At 33.8% G+C, this 19,812-nt stretch overlaps 1 protein-coding gene across 1 annotated transcript in view; it reads left to right on the top strand.

Moving 5' to 3' along the window:
• Positions 1 to 19,812, top strand: part of Nell2 (neural EGFL like 2) — a 377,837-nt gene that overhangs the window by 211,434 nt on the left and 146,591 nt on the right. Inside the window, exon 14 of the mRNA XM_046435982.2 lies at positions 16,407 to 16,532. Within this exon, the coding sequence (XP_046291938.1) occupies positions 16,407 to 16,532 (126 nt within the window). The remainder of the gene's footprint in view (positions 1 to 16,406; positions 16,533 to 19,812) is intronic.

The raw sequence follows: 19,812 nt of genomic DNA, 5'->3' as shown, positions 1-19,812 counted from the left end.
CAACACATAGGAACCTACCATCAGATTCTGAAAAACCAAAGACTAACTCTTCCAATGGAGTTCCTAATGAGGGTCCTGCACCTACATTTTGTTGCAAAAGAGATTAGGACACAAATAGGAAAAATAGGATGATGGGTGGTAATAAAACCTTTATTAAACAAGGATACAACTGTGTGATGGGGATGAGCGAGGTGCTGTGATTCAGAGGAGCTTGGCCTGCACCACCCCCCAGCTGGCTGGGAAACCAAACTGCATTCTTTCATGGGTTACTGTGGGATGAAACAATGGCCAAGGCTGGCCTGGCCTGCAGGAACTACCAGTGCTGTTTCTAGCAAGGTTGAAATTGCTATGAACACACAATGTCAAACTGAATAGCAGAATAAACACAAGTATGGCCTAGCACGAAGACTTTTATTTAATTCTTGACTCTGCTCTTTACTAACTGTGGAACTTGTGTAGATTACTTCACATTTCTAAGACTTAGTCTCTTCATTTGTTGATGAGGGGAATTAGTCTCATGAGGTTGTTAGGTAAGCAAAATTAAATAAGATTAAGTGTATAAAATGCTTTCCAGAAAAAATAAATCCTTGGTAAAATTTTGTTATTATACTTATGTTTTCACATATATTTATTACTGCCAGTGTGTCTGTCAGCTTATGCAATATAATTTTATTTTTTGGAACTAAAATATTATAACATTAGTGTTTTGAAATTTCAGGCAACAGTATTCTTAGATTTTGTGTGATGATGTTGTCTTACATATGAAGGTAATTTTAATAAGATCTTTAGTACTTCAGTATAAAGTCACCATGGATTATTTCCAGAACCAAACTACTTCTTGCCAAATTTCTTTCTGGTCTAAGTAATATTCTAACCAGTTTTTGACTACAGAGAATGTAGAATTTGTTCTCATGTTGACAGTTATATTATATCTTTAAATGTAACCATGGGAATCCATGTTTCTTTATATAAATGAATAGCAGGTTCAAATGCTTGATAATTACCTATGCATGTAGTTATTTATTAATATTAAAGAGAAGACATCTGGGTAGAATTAACCAATTCATTATAACCAGATCAGTTGCAGGTGTCTTACATGAGGCAGTCGCTTATTATCATTTTTCCATTAGAGAAACTTTTCCTGGAAAGGAATTCATTTGAAGTGAAATCTAAGACATCAATGATTAACATTTTTTAAAAATTCATTTGATAGGAAAATTCTTTTTGCAACTCCATTAAGTTTAAGTTCAGATATACATAGAGATTAAATTATAAATACCAGCTTTATCTTTCCTCCAAGTCAAAGTTAATTAATAATTTGTTGCTGGAGATGAAACACTAGTGTTGTTTTCACAATTCTTCCTTTCTTCACCTGTTCATTAGTTTTCAAAAAGAAGAACAAACTTTACTATGTAGAAAAATTGTCATATGCATTAAGTCATCTGAAAAAAATGGTTTGAAGATAGGAGATGAAAATTGGTGTGATTAATTAAAGAAAAATTGTGTAACTAAAAATATGCAAGAATTGCACAAATAAAACAAATATAACTTTGATTCAATGGTCCTGAGATAATATTTGAGACCTTTTATGAAAACGTGATGCTGTGAAGAAAAAATAAATGACCTGGTCAATGAAATAAACATTGGAGTAAATGTTAGTTTCATTATTAATGTAATAAATATAAATAGAACACATTTTTAAGAGAGAAGGATACCAGTGGTTTGTGGGGAGCAAGTATGAGTTAGAGAAATGTGACAAAGAAGAATGGGAGATTTGAGTTATGTACTAGATAAGAACCTTGCTCATGTGGGCAAATAACTTCTATAGCAAAAAACAGCCCTATGTGTTTTTACCCAAGGGCAGTGAGGAAATCCATGTTCTTTTAATGAACACAAAGTGTTGTTGAAGAGGCAAGGACATTATGGTTTGAATTGTGTCTCTTATTTATTGAGTATGATATAAAAATAGATCTCTGGGATTTTAATAATACATAAGAAGATATTCATTTTTAGTTCACATTCAAAACCAGCTTTCATTCCATTTTAAATATTCTCCAAGTAATTTTCCTTCAATATAAAGAAAATGCTCCCAAAATAGTTTTTTTTTTTTTTTAAGTTGGTGCATACCTTAAATAGAAATGTGATAGTGAAAAAATGGTCTTGGAATTACAGAACATATATGTTTTTGTATAGCAAATTGTGAGGTCTTAAAAACTTCCTAATCAGCATTAAACATTAATTAAGATTGTCAAATTTAGCAATGCAATTTCATCTGTGATTTATGTAGAAACGAGCAATTGGGAATTGGAGTAGCTCCACATTTTTCATGAAAGCACTGATGTAATGTTTAGATTAATCTAATAACTCTGAATGGGTAGCAATTTGAATACTGTTATGACTGAAATCTTTGTTTTCTGGCAAAATAAATTTTATTTCTGTTAAATTAGTTTTTAATATTTAAAAATAATAATCTGCCTTCTTGGAAAGAATGCTATTCAACCTGATGAATTTTCAAATTCAGCATGACAAGGCAATCATTCAAATGAGTCTGTCTGTTCCTTAATTTTGAACAAGTTGGATTCAGCCAAGACAGCTACTATCCAGCCCTGAATAAGCACAGACCAAAAGTGCAGAAGTAGAGACAGATGGGCTCCCTATGGATAAAGAGGATAGGGAAGCTACTGTGGAGGAACTGGCCTTCATCTTGGCCTTGAAATATGAATCCAATTTACATTGGCAGAAAGGAGTAAGCAGAGGAAAAAAAATGAAATGTGTTTTGGAGTTTTGGGGGGATAGGAGGAAGTTTTTGTCCAAGAGTGTTAATAGATTAAACTGAAAGACAGGGACCAGATTGTGGAGGAACAGTGGGTAATCAGGACTGATTCCACTCTAAATTTACCAGTCATTTACTTATAAATGACATTTGGGAAAACAAATTCTTAACTTCACCACGATAACTTGACTGCCATAACTATCTGTTCTCCCTAGTTCACAGGGTTATTATGAATGCTAAAATATAATGCATTTAACATGCACTATAGAAAGCAAAATGTTATAAACATGTCAGAGGTGGTCCACACAAGTGTATTACATACTGTCTTATTTTGGCAGGACCCTGTACTTAGCTTGTTCATTTTATTGTACATCCAAGCTCAGTTTCACCTCATTTCCTATGAAGGTTACTTTAAAACTTTATCATTCTCAGAGAACCTTTGACTCTACCTGTTCTCTTACATTCAGCAGATAACTTCTTTACCAACAAAACAGAAATGATAATAACTTGCTCAGTCTCCTGCTATCATTTCATAAGTCCACATGATTTACCTGTATGTGTGGAGTAGAAACCCCCACTGCCACGAGTGATTGGCTCATCTGAGTACTGAACCTCATCTCTTCCAGAGGAAACTTGCTCTATCCATTATCCATTTAAAATTTAGTGTTCAACTTCTGTTTTCTTCTTCCCATCAGCATTTAAATATGCTTCATTTCTCAATTAGTCCACAACATTTCTTTTTCATATTGCTCCTTCTCCCCTTTTTAGCTAAAATTTGTAAAGTCATGATCTATTCTGTCTCAATTTCTTGTATCAGACACTCCACCTGCTTCAGCTATATTTTTCATCTCATATCTCTTTTGAAGTACTCTCAGCAGCTTCCTTGATAACTTCTATATTGTTAGTCCAGATATCTTTCAGTGTGTACCTTTTGGACCTCTAAGCAGCAATTAATTGTATTGATTACTCCCTCCTTCAAATATTTACTTACCTTTTCTTGATGATACTGTACTATATGGATCTGAGTTCTGAGTTGCAAAGGATCTAGTCCAGTCTGATAGTTTAAATATAATAGGAATATATTGCAGAAGGTTAGGCAGCTTACAATGTAAGTAGAAGGAGAACTTTAGATGATATTCAGCAAGGACAACACCTATCTCATCTGCCTCTTTGTGTCAACACTGAAATTTCACGTAGGTATTTTGGGCGGCTCTCTGATGACATCAGGGATGGACTGCAGAATCTGCTGCTACCTCTCTAAGCGGTGAATGTCTTCTCCACCATTCTTGCTAGAAGATATCACAGACTTGCTTAGTCATAAAGTTCTCTTCTCAATTAAATTGCTGCTAAATGCCCCTAGTTAGCAATCCTAGGTCATAGTCTTCCCATATGCCAGCCTCTAAAGATACAAAAAATTTGAGCTGAGACTTTTATCTTAGGGAGATAGGGATTTCACCAAATATAGAAATTGTTTTCAAAAGGTGATGGTTGACCATTAGTTTGGAATTCATCTTTCTCTAGCACTCATAGTTTTGCTGTTATCTCTCTAAGCAATATTTCTCAGTCTCTTTTTTTTATTTGCTCCTTAAAAGATCAGCTTCCCCAGGGCTTTATTTTAATTTTTCCCTCACTTTTTGCCCTCTCCATAAGTGATGCTATATAACACCATGGGTTTAATTACCTTCTCTTTGTTTATGACTCCCAATTCTTGATCACCAGTGTGGTTCTGTCTCTTGAGTGAGCTCTAGACCCATGTCTTACAGGCTCTTAAGTGTTTCCACTTGAATATGCCATAAACCCCTTAAAATTCATCCTATTGGAAACATACTTTTCTGTAATCCAGATACATTCCTCCAGTTCTATCCAGCACAGAGCCCCTCGGTTTTCCAGGTGAAAAAGGAGAATATTATCCTTGAGAGATTCTCTCCCTAATCTCCAAGCATCCAGTCACCTCCAGAATGCATGCATTTTATATTCCATGTATTGTTTTTAATCTGCCACACTGCCTCCATTTATACTGTGAAAGACACCAGGACTGAAACTAAGTGAACTTCTTCCTGGCTTCCACTTTACTCATCTCTAATCCATTCTCTACCCTGCAGGTAAAAAGCTTAGCAATTAATGTAATCTTATCCCCCTCCTGTGCTTTTTCAGAGGAAAAGCATGCGCGTGCATGCGCACACACACACACACACACACACACACATCACTATGCATGTGCTTATAAAGACACATGCTGTATCTGATCTGGAAGGTTGCACAAGAAATTGATAACAGTGTTTGTCTCGGGGATTGAAAGTGTGAGAACTAAGTGAAAATCAGATTTACTTTCATTGTACAGTCTATTAGATTTTTTAAATTTTATATCATGTTAAAATGATATTATATACAAAAAATCAATTAGTGAAACTTCAATGAATCATAAGTGGTTGAAGGATCATGTCAGATGCCCACATAGTTTGAAAGACCTCCACACAAAGTAGCTCCTTCTTACTTCATTAGCCACATTTAATATTTTATTCTTTTTCAAATTTAGCAAATCCTCTCAATTTTCAGCATTAGCAAATAGTCCCCCTGTTTGAAATGTTCTCTTCTTTACTATCCTACCTAGATAACTCTTCTTCTTTTTAGTACTTTGTTATCCTTAATCAAATTCTCATTACTGTTTTTATTATTATTTGTCTCTTTTGTCAGAAAGACCAAGTAAGATATAGCAGGGTCACATACTGAATTTGTCATATTCAAGACCATGCTGCTGATATCTAAGGTAGTACTTTGACATAATAGGAATTCAGAAAAATATTATAAGAATAAACAACACACACATTTCTTCTTTTCAGTTCTTCTATTTCAAGTTCTCTCATCTTTCTCCATCAGTGTTATTTTATGATTAACCCTGTCTCAAATTTTCCTACCGATTGTCTCAACCTTTTTTTTTTCATCTCTGTCTCAAATTTTCCTACTGATTGTCTCAACCTTTTTTTTTTTTCCTCTTTGTAATTCGGGAGTCAGGAGTTCCAAAGTTAAGATTAATATATTCAATATATTCTAGTAAGAGAAGTAAGAAAGGTAATATAATACTATAGCTTTCATTCTTCTGAATTAGTATGAAAAATTAATGAAGCAAATTTGTGACCATTATTTTGAGATGGAAAAGGAAACCATGTTTCAGCTATACATTTCAATTATCCATTCAGGTGAATATAATTTTTAATACCTAAAAGTTAATCTGTAGTAAACAAACTCATTGATTTACTGACTTTAAAATATGATTGCTGGCAATTCCTTTCAATGTTAGCTTATTTGTAAATGGCATTCTAATTTATTCTTTATTGATTTTCACTGGGTATCCTACTTATAATTGCAAATTTTATAATTTTAAAAATACTCTAATCTTTCCAAATGTTACTCTCAAATCTCTTTCCAGAATCCGTTTCTCAGAACTTAGTTTATTTCCCTGTTTGTGAATTAAGTTATTGATCTCGTTGCCAAATTTGCCCAGTCAGTATTTCACAGCTGGTGAGCCAAGACTTTTAGCAGTAACCCATACTGATCTGTATTATTCTTCAATATGTGTAGTCCTTGCCTTTGAGCTTCATGACTTCAGGTTTTTATTGGCTAAACAAAAAGACATTAGTGTTCATTAGCGTGCTAGTATAATCCTTTTATAGGGTAAAATTGATATAAATACCGTATCCTAAGAAATATACTATGCTTTTTAAAAAATAGCATTAGTGACCTCCAAAATACAAGGTGGGGGTAGCTCATTGGTGTGGCAGAAGTACACAAAAGAGGGGACATTGTGTCTTAGTAAACCATGCCTCGGAGTTGAGTCTGTAGTTGAGTCCATAGGCCAAAGGAACATTAATTTTGGACTTAGGGTCTGGAAATGTTGTTCTTGTTACAACTGCCGCTCATTAACTGCTTAAGCTTGTGCTAGAGGGCTCTTCCAAAAACACAGATGCTATGCAATTAATCTGCTCTTAAAAACCTCTCCCATTTCACATAGGATAAAGTCCAAATTCTTTAATGTGGCTCACAAAAGCTGTGTGCTCTGATCCCTTCCACCTCTTTAATTTCTCTCTGGCTTATCTGTGCCTCTGTCTCTTCATTTGTAAATTATTTGGATTAGGTTAGATAATTTTTAATGTTCCTCTCAGATCTAAAAATCTATAATTCAGAATAATTACAGAGTCAGCCTCAACTTTCAGGTAGGATAAAAGGGAATTTGTAAATTCCTATTTTTAAAATAGACCAACTTGAAGTCCCCTGGGGCAAGAGTTATTGTTCTAATATAAGAAACTCAGTTTATTTCTGCTTTTTTAGTTTGGTGGAATATGCTGTGTATTTCACAAAATTCTGAAGAATGATAAATCAGCAACTATTTAGATCATGTTCTCTTTGTTAGAATTAGGGAGTTTGAGGGCTGGAACTGACTTGAAAAGTGTCTTTTGATGATAAAATTCACATCCAGAGAGTTGAAATATCTGTTAGACTTATAGTAGAAACAGAACCAGAATCTTTATCCACCCCCCAGCCTCCACACTGCAGTGTTCCTCCACATAACAAGACTGTTTCACCCAGATGGCTTGTTTGCTGTTTGTATACAAAGTCCAAGTCTAGGTAACTGTCTAGGCAGTATATTAGGAAGATTGTGGGATCATGGCCAAGATGAGCTTCAGGCCAGAGAAGTATGAATGATTCTTTTTCCTTCGTTCTTTCAGAGGAGAATCCATGAAAAGATTCATTGATTCATTTAACAAACATTTAGCCAGGGCCAGTTGTTTTTCTGGACAGGAACTATACCCTCCTGAATCTTATATTCCAAGGGAGTAAATAGCTGATATATCAACACATAATAAGATATTTTCAGATACTAATATGAAATATGGGAAAGTTACTTTAGGTTTAAAGTAAAAGTCTGAAAACTCAGACTTTAATTTATGAAATGGCTTCTCACCATGGTAGAACCTCTCTTAACCAACTCTCTAGTTGTTCCATGTTACCAATTTCTGTATGATGTATTTGTCAATACCACCCTCCCAAATGCTTTAATGTTTTCATATCATTGGAAAGAAAGTTCTTTCCTGAATATTTAAGTATATCCACATTATGTCTTCTATACCATAACTGTATTTCCATTATTTTCCTACATAAGTTTTATAGATTGTACCTTGTTCCTCAACATTTCTTTTTTCTTTTCTTTTTTTTTTTTTTTTGCTATGTCTGCTGCCTTTCCTAGACTTGAATATTTACAATATCTAGTTCTTTTTTGAACACCATAGACAGGAAGGAAATTCTTCTCTGGCAGCCCCTCCAATATTGTGCAAGTCTTTCACTTTAAGCCTACCTCTTCTTCAAAATCCACCTCAAGCCCAGTCCCACTGGTGAAATTTCCATGGTGGTATTCACTCATAGTCATCAGCCTTCCTCTGAATATCAGTTCTTATAGGATTGATTGACTGACCAATCAATTTTTGATTTCTGACACTTAGCATAGGACCTCATGTTGTATTCCTGTAAATATATTTACCAAATATAAACATAAATTATTTTAATATTTAATGCAAATATTTTATTTTAAAATTATTATAATATTTAACAAATGTAAATTATATTTATATAAATATATTATTTACCAAATATAAATTCTTAAATATGTTCTACATTGATAGGGGATTAGGCATTGTACAGTTATATCATATGCATGTATGAGAATATAGCAAATCCCACTATTATGTATAATCATCATGAACCAATAAAAATGTGTAAATAAAAATGAAAAAATTGGTGCTCAGAATAAATAAGTACTGCTTTTTAAAAAAGAGAGTCACTGTTCCCTAATCAATACGCCTTGGGCATATCTGTGTTAAATATCAAATAGTATGTACCACTCCATAACATTGTCATTTATGTATTATTCTCTTCAGCAAGAATTTGTCTTTGTTGCTTAATGTAGTACTTGGAACATAGCACATGTTCATTATATACTAATAAATTAATTAATATTAAAAAACACCTAGAAATCTGAAAGTTTGTGATTTGCTGATATACTTTGTGAATTTTTAGACAAGGCAAAGGGAGCACATAATAAGATAGAAGGAGAACCATAGTAAGATAGCTATCCTAAACTTATTTGACCTTGGAGTACTTTGTTTTCAGGAACCATGAACTTCTCCTACCTGTATTATTCTCTAGAACACAGCTTGTGAAATGCTGGCTTAAAACAGACAGCACCTAACTGAATGAGATGATTATAATGTAAATGTGATCATTCATTTCTTGGACTGTAAGCCTATCCAAGGCAGAGTCTATGCCTGAATATTTATACTGAGTTTTGGAGGGGACATTAAGGAACATACGGTCTAGAAATGCACCCTTTTGCTTGAGTCTCCATAATGCTCAGCTTATTTTTAAAAGCTTCCTTTTGGCAGCCCAATTTTGTGCGGCTCTTTCTGTTTCATAGAAATTTACTGCATTAGCTTTTCATCTCTGTGACCAAACTACCCAACAAGAACAACTCAGAGGAGGAAAAGGTTCACTTTGGCTCATGGTTCATAGGGGTTTAGTCCATGGTGGGCCTACATCATTGTTCTGGGCCAGGGCAAGGCAGAACATCATGGCAGAGGACTTGGTAGAGGACCATCTCTCACCTCATGGTGTTCAAGAAATTGAGAGAGCAAGGGGAAGGGTTATTTTAGGGAAAATAAGCCCTTCCAGGGCATGGGCCCAGTGGCACACCTCCTCCAGTCACACCTCACTTTCCTACAGTTACCACCAATCAATTCATTCAAATTGATATGGACCGATTACAGTTCTCATGATGTGATCATTTCACCTCTGAATATTCTGCATTAACTGGTACTACCCACCCAATGGTTGTTGTTCTACCTTATAGAACCATCAACATATGACTAAAAATTCAATGAAGTGATTTTTAACATAGAAAACATCCAATAAATATATATGGGATTGAATTGAATTGTGAAATTGTGAGAATTTGACTCATTTAAATTTTTAAATTATAACTTGGAACTAAAATAATTTCAAGACTAAATTTGAACATAATTTTCCACCAGATTACTTTTTAGTCATGACATTTTTGTGTGTATCTGTACATGTAAATGGAAATGACATTTATGTAACTTTGCAATTGTAGTACGTAGTTACAGATCATTGGGGAGTTCTTCCTTTGAAGATAGGAAGAAATCAAGCAAGGCAATTGGTTTACAGGGTTTGATGATTTTTTTGTTGTTGTTTTTGGCTTTTTGGTATTTCATTTTCTTTTCCCTCATAACACCATTCCAAGTGATAGGCTGCCTCTTTATATCTGTTGGTAATAAGTCCAATATGTCTATGAGGTGTAAATCATTGAAGTTCGTTAAAGTTTTCATATTAAATGGGCTCCTTTTTGTGAAATTTATGACTCTACATTGAGATTTTTCTGACCACATGATTCTTAAAAGGGAAGCATCTTCAAAAGCATGTTGTATAGATTAGTGTCTTCCATTTCTATGGAATGTGGACCCAACAATGAACAATAGAAGAGATGATATTTAGAAGACCAAATTATCCAACAACTGTGACTATGAAGGGGTCACATTAAGAAAAGTAATACTAATTCATAGTATCTTTACCCCACTTCCTCCTGTAGGACTTTAGTACCACCAAAGTTCCCAACCCATAAATATTCTTGGAAAGGATATGGGGTGTTTCACATATAATTTTAAGTTTGATTTGCCAGGTTTGATAATTATTCCTATGGGAATAGGCTTCTTCTCTAGAATATTGTTTTTTGTGTGAAGAAGGCTATAATTAATGCTTGCTTCAGCTGGGACTCACAATTCTGCTCTGGCCTCTGAAGCTGCTTTGCTATTGCTCCCTGGAATTATGGACTGTCACCAAGAACTGCTATTTGTAGAGATGCTGTGGTGTGCTCAGAACATTTCCTCCCTCTGATAACCAAGAAATTTTCACTGAGTATGTTTCTTATTCATAGCTCTTTCTTTCCCAAAGTTAAGTTCTTCTGTCTTTGTGCAGGTAGACTTCTTTGATGGCCTCCTTCCTAGTTCACACTCTTAAACCCAGGGGACTTCTGCAATGGATTTTCAATAACTTTCACCTCTCTGCAGAACCCTCTTCAGAGGGGCTGGGTTCAAGTCACCATTAATTGAGCTGAGTACATTAAAAATCCCTTGTGATTCCCATTATGATATTAAAACCCAGCAAATGAATCTTCATCATATTTTTTTCCAGAGTGCTTGTTGTTTGATTTTTAGGGTATCATTAAATGTGTTACTTTTCTCGAAGAGAAGTGCGAACATTTAGCAGTAGTATGGCACCATGAGATGAGTATTATTTAAAAATGAGAAAATATGAGACCCATTCTTAAGTCTTCATAAACCAGCCTTGAAGAATTTATTCACTCATTCTGTAGCCTCATAATGCCCTAGATACCCTACTAGTTATTATTGATATAGAAATGAGTGATGTACCCAATGCTTCTTAAATGCAGTTGTGCTTTAGATCAAGGGGCATCAAATTGTGGCCTATGAGCCAAGTGTTGTTCACTACACATTTTGGTAAATAAAGTTTTATTGGAACACTTCCAAGCTCACGCCCAAATCCTAAAATATTTATTACCTGGCTCTTAACAGAAAAATGAATTAGACTCATGAAGATTTAAAAACAAAGAAACAAAAAAACAAAACATTTCTTGTGTTCCATCACAGACAGTCAAATCAGAATTAGGAGTTGAGGGTTGGATTTTTGCCTCAAGAACCAGCTTTTTAAAATAATTAATTAACTTGGCTGGTTGTAGTGGTGCACTCCTATAATCTCAGAGACTTGGGTTCAAGGCCAGCCTCAGTTATTTAGCAAGACCCTAAGCAACTTAATGAGACCCTGCCTTTTGCCTCAAAATTCAAAAAAAAGGGGGGGGAGATATGGCCCTTTGTTCAATTCCTGGTACCCAAATAAATAAATAATACATAAAAACATAAACATTATACATATTAATGGGTAACAAATAATGTTTTGATATATGCATGCTGTTTAAATCAGAATAGACATTTATCATATTTTAAGGTGAAAAGTTCTAAAATCTTTTCTTATGGATTTCTTTTTCCTTTTCTTTCTTTCTTTTTTTTTTTCTTTTTTGGTACTAGGGATTTAACCCAGTGGTGCTTAACCAGTGAGCCACATTCCCTGCCCCTTAGGTACAGAGTCTCACTGAGTTGCTTTAGGACCTTGCTAACTTGCAGAAGCTGGCTTTGAACTTGTGATCCTCCTACTTCAGCCTCCTGAGCTGCTGGGATTACAGGTGTGCGCTACTTCTGGAGTCTTATAGCTTTTTGAATTGTACTGAACATTTGTTAACTGAAGTAAATCTACTACTGTGCAATAGTACAGAAGAACTTCCTGCTCCTATCTAACTGTAACAGTACTTGTTTCAGTTTGGATTTGAAATGTCCCCTAAAGACTTATGTGTTATTCTCCAGCTGGTGGCTCTATTGGGAGGTGGTGGAAACCATAGGAAGTAGGACTTACTTGGAAGAAGTAGGGTAGGTTGCTGGTGGCATGCCTTTGAAGGTATATTTTATACCCATTCCTAGCTTGCTCTTTCTGTTTTCCAGCTGCCCTGACATGTTCTGCCACATGCTCCCTGCATTAATGTTTTGTCTCACCGCAGGCCCATAGTGATGAGGCCATTCAACCATGAACTGTAACCTTTGAAACTATGAACCAAAATAAATCTTTCCTCCTTCAAATTGATTTTCTTATGTATTTTGTCATAGTACCACAAAGTGGACTAACAACACCCATTGATGAACTTTTTCTTACTTCCCTGCGTCCACTCTTTCCAGCTTCTGATAACCACCATTTTACTCTCAACTTCTTTGACATTAGCTTTTTAAGATTCCACATATGAATGAGATCAGATAGTACTTGTCTTCATGTGCTTGGCTTATTTCACTTAACATACTGATTGCCAGTTTCATTTACTTTGTTGCACATAATAGGGTTTTATTCTTTCTTTATATGGCAGAATTGTATATATATATAATTTTGCATAAATTCCATATTTTCTTTATTCATCAACTGATGGACATTAAATTGATTTTTTTTCCCTTGGGCATTCTAAATAATGATTCAGTTATCAAGGGAGTTAATATGAGGATATCTCTTCAATATTACTGATTTGATTTTCTTGATTCTGTTTTTAATTTTTTGAGAATCCTCCATATCATTTTCTATAATGGCTTTACTGCTTACATTTCCACCAACAGTGCCCAGGAGTTCCCTTTTCTCCATATCCTTCCAACACTTGTTATCTTTAGTCTTTTTGATAATAGCCATTCTTACTGGGGTGAGGTAATATGTTATGGTAATGCTGAACATGTTTTTTCCATTTACCTGTTGACCATTTGTCTGTCTTCTTTCAGGAATTGTTTATTTAGATCCATTGCATATTTTTAAATTGGGTTATTTGTTTTTTTTTTTTTAAATTTGTTTGTATGTTTGTTTTTTGCTATTGAGCTTTTGTAGTTTCTTATATATTTTGGATATCAACCCCTTGTTGGTTGAATAGTTTGAAAATACGTTCTCTCTATGTAGATTGTTCCTGCACTCTGTTGATTGTTTTCTTTGCCATACAGAAGATTTCTGGTTTGACATAATTTTACTTTTCTATTTTTGCTTCTGTCTCCTATGCTACTGGGGTCTTCATAGAAAAAAAAAATTCTTGCTGATTCCAATGTTATGAAGCATTTCTCCCTTTTTCTCTTCTCGTAGATTTAGGGTTTCAGGTCTTACCTTTAAGTATTTAATACATTTTAGGTTTCTTTTTTATAACTGGAAGGAGATATGGGTCTAATTTCCTTCTTCTACTTTTTATAACTGGTGAGAGATATGGGTCTAGTTTCATTCTTCTGTATGAAAAAATATACCCAGTTTTCTTGGCATAATTTATTAAAAAATATAAACAAATAAAAAAGAAACTATTCTTTTCCTGAAGTGTGTTGTTTGCAGTATTGTTGACAATTAGGTTGTTCTAGATGTGTAGCTTTGTTATATGTTTTGACCTCAGATCTTATAATACCTCCTGCATTGTTCTTTTTGCTCAAGATGGTTTTGGCTATCCAGGGATTTTTATGATTACATATAAATTAAAAAAAATTTTCTACTTAAGAACCAATGTTTTTAAAAAGCATCTTCTTACACATGATTAATATCTAGAATATATAAAGAGCTCAAAAAATTTTACACCAAAAAATCAAATAACCAAATTAATAAATGGGCAAATGAACTAAACAGACACTTCCTTAAAAAAAAAGAAATACAAATGGACAAAAAATTAGGGAAATGTAAATCAAAACTACAACTGAGATTTCAAGTTACACCAATCAGAATGGCTATCACCAAGAACACAAATAATAATAAATGCCAGAGAGGAAGAGGAGAAAAAGTATGGTGGGACTGTAAATTAGTACATCTGCTATGTAAATCAGTACGGAGGCTCCTCAAAAGACTAGGAATGGAGCTACCATATGACTCACCTACACCACTTTTCAACATTTACCCTGGAGAATTAAAGTCATCTTACTTATACACATAAGCATGTTTATAGCAGCATGATTCACAGTAGCCAAACTGTGGAACCAGCCTAAATTAATGTTCATTATTGGATGAACTGATAAAGAGAACATGGTATATATACACAATGCAGCTTTATTCAGCCATAAAAAAGTGAAATTATGGCATTTGCAGGAAAATGGATGAAACTAGAGATCATCACATTAATCATCATTAATCATCATATTAACAAAAAAGAACTCAAATGGTTAAGGGTTCTATATTTATCCTCATATGTAGAAGCTAGAGAGGAAAAAAGAAAAGAAAGGTGAGGCTGAATCTCCTAAAAATCAAAGGGAGATTATTAGAGAAAATGGACCAAGGACTGGGAGGCAGGGAAGGAGCAGGAAAATGCTGGGGAGTGATATTGTCCAAATTATTTTCTTATATTGTATGTATGTATGAATATGTAACAACAATCCCATCAATACGTTGGACTATAAAGCACAAATTAAAAATGTAGGAAAAAGAAGTTAATGTTTTTAAAAAGCATCCCAGATGAATGAACTAGATAACCAAAGTTAAGAAAAAAATACTTGTCAATAAATCCTACCCTTGAAGAATATGTGATTCACTGGGGGAAAAGAGTCCTTAAAAATTGATAAAATATAATTTATGCATCTAAAATAGAAATACAAAGTCCCAAAGAGGATCTGCAGAGGGAGCATTGTAATTCACTAGTGATATTTTCACAGGAGGGATGTTGAAGTAGATAAAAAGGTGAATTCAGTGGTGGACAAGATCTCCTGGAGTGGTGTCAGGGAGGGAAGAGCACAGAGATTAGCATATGCAAAAGTATATATGAAAGGTATGAAATAGCATAGCTAGAGAATGGTGAAACGCACAGTGTGGCCAAAACACCAAGAAAGAAGAAACAAAGGACATAGGATATAAAGTTGGAATGGAAAAATTGAGTTTCTCTAGGCCTCAGTTTTTCCATTTATGAAATAAGTAGTTAGCTAAGATGACTCTAAAGACTGCTGTAGTCTAATATATAGGTTTCTGCCATTGTGTCAATTATTTCTTTTAGTGCTCTCAGGCTGGGAATATAGTGGGGGTTATATGAATAATATGGCCCCTATAGTGGTGGTTTTCCCCATAGTTGTTCAATTTTTTGATGTACAAATGAGGTTAATTCTATCTACTGGATTCATCACAAAGATTTGAGAAAGTAGCTTCCTAGAGAGGAATTACATTGGTCAATTAATTAAAACCCTTAATAAGTAATATTATATGATGAAAAAATATCAGCAACTGCTTTATGTTCCGTGTAGCAAAGTGCTCTAAAATTAAGACAGTTTATTGTCAAAACTCACATTCTTTAATTAGTACTATACCTATTATAACTTCGAATCTATAAGTTTTTATACTCAAAACTTGATGTGTGAATTATTATTAACATGATATGCTATCTTATTTATCTATTTTATAATTTCTCATCTATATCACATCTGTATATTATAATTTCATCTCTGTTCAGAAACTCAGTAATGTAGTTATAAATCTCTATCTCTGAATAAACTACATGTTATTGGCTTCATATCTTTAAGTGAATTCATTCAAGTTCTGGTATACAGTGTGAATGTTTTATTTGCCTCTTTCATGGTGTCCCCAAGTGTACAGAATAACCAGTGAATCAAAAATAATATATGGTAGGCTCAATGATTGAAAATTCCAAGGCACCCCAATCTATACTTTCGGATTCATTTTATCAAACACAAGTAGATAATTACACTGAAAATTTATAAAAGATATTTAGAATGATGCAAGTTGAAATAGACCGACCTATTTGAAACTGCAGCAGGAACTGTCAGAAAGAACTCATACAGTTTCTGTCATTTGAATATCCAATATTTTCATTAAAGAAGATATTTAGAATGCTTTTATAAAATGCTGCCCAATTATTAGCTATTTTTCTCTCCCCACCTTCTCTAAGAAAACCTTAAAGAAATCCTAGAATATTAGCCACTGTTGACTCTGTCCTACTTTTTATTCACAGACATTGATGAGTGTGCTGAAGGGCGCCACTACTGCCGTGAGAATACCATGTGTGTCAACACCCCGGGTTCTTTCATGTGCATCTGCAAAACTGGATATATCAGAATTGATGATTATTCTTGTACAGGTAAATGGTAGCTATCTAGGAAATAGAATATTTCTGTGTCTTCAGTTTATTTTTAAAAGATTCTTTTGACTCTGAGTTTTGGGTAAGTATGCCATAAATACTAAGCAAAATCATATCTTCTTGATTTAGTAGTTAATTATGAATCTATTTGAAAGATAGGAATACATGCTTGCTCTAGATAAGTTTAATATTTCTTATTAGACAGACAAACTAAAGAACCAAATCAATATTGTACTAAATTTATACATGAATAGTATTTATGTTCAAATTTTATGTGAATTACTAAGACTAATCTGAGAAAAAACACTTATGTGATACTTCCTTTGTATGACAGTTTTTCTTTGGGGGGGTGTATTTGTTTTCTTTCTGTTCTGAGTTTTTCAACTCAGAGTGTTGTACATGAAAGGCAAGTGTTCTACCATTGAACTCTTCTCCATCCTTTAGATTTCTGAATAGAGGATTGTAATGTTTTTCAGAAATAGATGCTTAGATTTCTAGAAAATGAGGGTATAGAAGACATTCTTTACACTTTGGAGAAGTGCAGTTGCGTATTTCATTGAAGAAGTTTTCCTTATTTTTGTTTCATTGAAATGCCACTCCATTATTTTTAGAAATAAAAATAATGAGAACTGACTTACCAATTTATGAGGCAAACGCAAAGATATCTTATAGGTAGAAAAGATATTTAATATGGTGATGCAAATCAATTCATAAATTCCGACCTTTGAGCCAGTTCATCCTAGAGATTTTGAAATTATTCAAGCAATTTTGCATTATTTCTTTGGACAAAATTTAATCATAATGAGTGGCATACTGTCTTGAAAAAGGACTGAAGAGATGGTTTTCAACATAAAAATAAATTTTAAAAACTGTCAGAATAATGGAGGATATAATGCACAGTCTACTGTAATATTGATAATATTGATAAGCCTGAATTCCAATTTAATGGTTAACAAGAAACTAAGATAAAACTGTTGTGTATCTTAGAAAGTGATATTTCAAAATGTGCTTGTTAAAAATAAGAATGTGCATTTCTAAGAAGTCTGCTGATTTTTTGGCATTAGAGACTTAAAAAGCCTTGTATATATTTATACTTCCTAGTGATCCTTTTAGCTTTTCTTGTACTCTTAAGAGATTGTTCAAGATTTTAAGTAAGAAGATGTATCACATAATTTGGCCTTGTGTTAAATGGAGAGTATTTCTCCAGGGCAGAATATTTTTAAGAGGTTCATTTCTATTCTGAATCTGTCTGTTGAATGTAAATCCAATTATAGTAAATTCAACAGTTTAGCTTTAGTACATGACAGAGAATTTTGAACTTTGGATTTTGCCTCTCTCATCACATCCCCCTTCCAAATAAAATTCCAAAAATTGCTATTTTTGACCACTTAGGGTGAATTTCCCCATAGGATTCCAAGGTTTCTAATGATATAAATGAAGTATTCTTTGGTAGGAATGCAGAGGAAAGCTGAAATAATTTTAAGAAGAGTTATTCAGGCTGTAGTTTTATGCCTAAGGAGCCAGAGCCGAGAATTTCAAAATCTGGCCAATGATAGGGAATGTTTTTCCTTAATGAGGCACTAGCATTTCCAACTAGCATCATTATTTCTATGCTTCCCCTTAAAGAGGAGAGTTTCCTTGCTCTTAAATTTTCATTTCTATACCCCAAAGTTATTTTTCCTAGGGAATATGTGTGCATTTTGTTTTATTCCAGAGTCAGGTGAGCATTGTCAAAATTCTTCTTTATGTAAGGTGAGTCCCCCGCTCCCATCCTCCCACGAATTGTTAAAGCCTGTCTGTACCAAAGACTTAAAGATGCAACTTCTCAGATGGGGGTTTTACCTTGTACCTGAAGGTACCTAGGCTATTCCTTTTAAGAGCACCTATAAGACCAAAGTTAGACTTAATTTCTCTGATAAAAATTGAGATTGATTTTTTTCTAAATTTTAGTAACAACATCCATATATTACATACTTGGATCTGAAGACAGTCCAAAATAAATGTCAAGACACCACTGCACAGGCCTTCCCTGTTGTTTGTGGCCGAATTCTGAATTTTTCCTTTCTTTTCTTTTATTGCGGCTTGGAGTTCAAGATGCATTTCTTTTCTGTATTCCTGCCACTCTTTCATATTGAAGAGCCCTTCACCATAACACAACTGACACTGTCAATGCTGTATCCTGCAGACTCTCAAAATTGCTTACCCTAATTGAAAATTAATTGTACACATTCTAATTTAAATAAATGTACAAGACCAACACAATAATTTATAGTTAGGATATTTGATCAATAAAAAGCCTTATTTTTTGTTTGTGTAATGTCATAGATCTGATGTACAAATTATGTATGCTACAGAGTAATTACCTTCTATAGTTGGTAAAATTGCACTTTTTTCTCTATTTCACATCATTTAGATTAGATTTTCTCAATGATCATAAGATTTTGGGGATAGAAGAATTCTTAAAGATAATCTAGTCTAATCCCTAACTTTCATAAGGAAACTGAGCCTCAGAGAGATTTGTTGCATTACTCATATTTGTACAATTAGTGAGAGGTGAAGTAGGCCTGCAGATAAGCCTCCTTAGTCTAAGCTTTTACAGTTCTCAACATTTGTAATTGGCAATCATAAAGGTAAGTGAATGGAAGAGACTTATATTTTATATGTAGAAATACATTATTCAATTATAATGTTCAGTAATTAAGCTGACTGTCTTATAGATTATTGTAACTCCAAGAGGAATTTTTCCCCTGCAGATCTCAAAAATAATCCTAAATTAGAAGTTAGTAGAAGAAATATACAGCATCATTTTCTGGGACTCTGATCATTACACATTTACAGCATTAACTCAGTTATACCATTTTCACAAAGGATGTAGCAGTTTATACTTTTATAAACCCACTAACATAATTTCCTTCTAACAAGGGTACTATTATTATTGACATTTCAAGGATTCTCTCCTTCCCACATCCTTTCCTGTTCTTGAGAAGAAAGACTGAGTGCACCTACAAGAAAAGGGGTGGGGGAAGTGGAAATGAGGGAAGAGAAAGGGAAAAGGGAAGGAAGAGAAGGAAGTAAGGGAAAGAGGAGAGAAAAAATAAAGGAAAAGATGGAGGGGGGGGAAGTTTTGGTTTATATAAGCCAAGGTATTTTAATCCCATTCTTTAGGATCTTGCAATAATAACTTAATTTTTATGCATAGGTAAGTTTCTTGATTACTTTATCTAATAATGGCTTTCTTGGTTCCCTTACGTAAGCATTAATCAAATTGATTAAATCTTCT

This window comes from Marmota monax, unplaced genomic scaffold (assembly GCF_021218885.2).
Source record: "Marmota monax isolate L192 unplaced genomic scaffold, Marmota_monax_Labrador192_F-V1.1 WCK01_AAM20220418_F8-fsc00012, whole genome shotgun sequence".
Classification (NCBI taxonomy): domain Eukaryota; kingdom Metazoa; phylum Chordata; class Mammalia; order Rodentia; family Sciuridae; genus Marmota; species Marmota monax.
The sequence above is the reverse complement of the archived record's forward strand: the minus strand, read 5'-3'. Positions and strand labels throughout refer to the sequence as shown.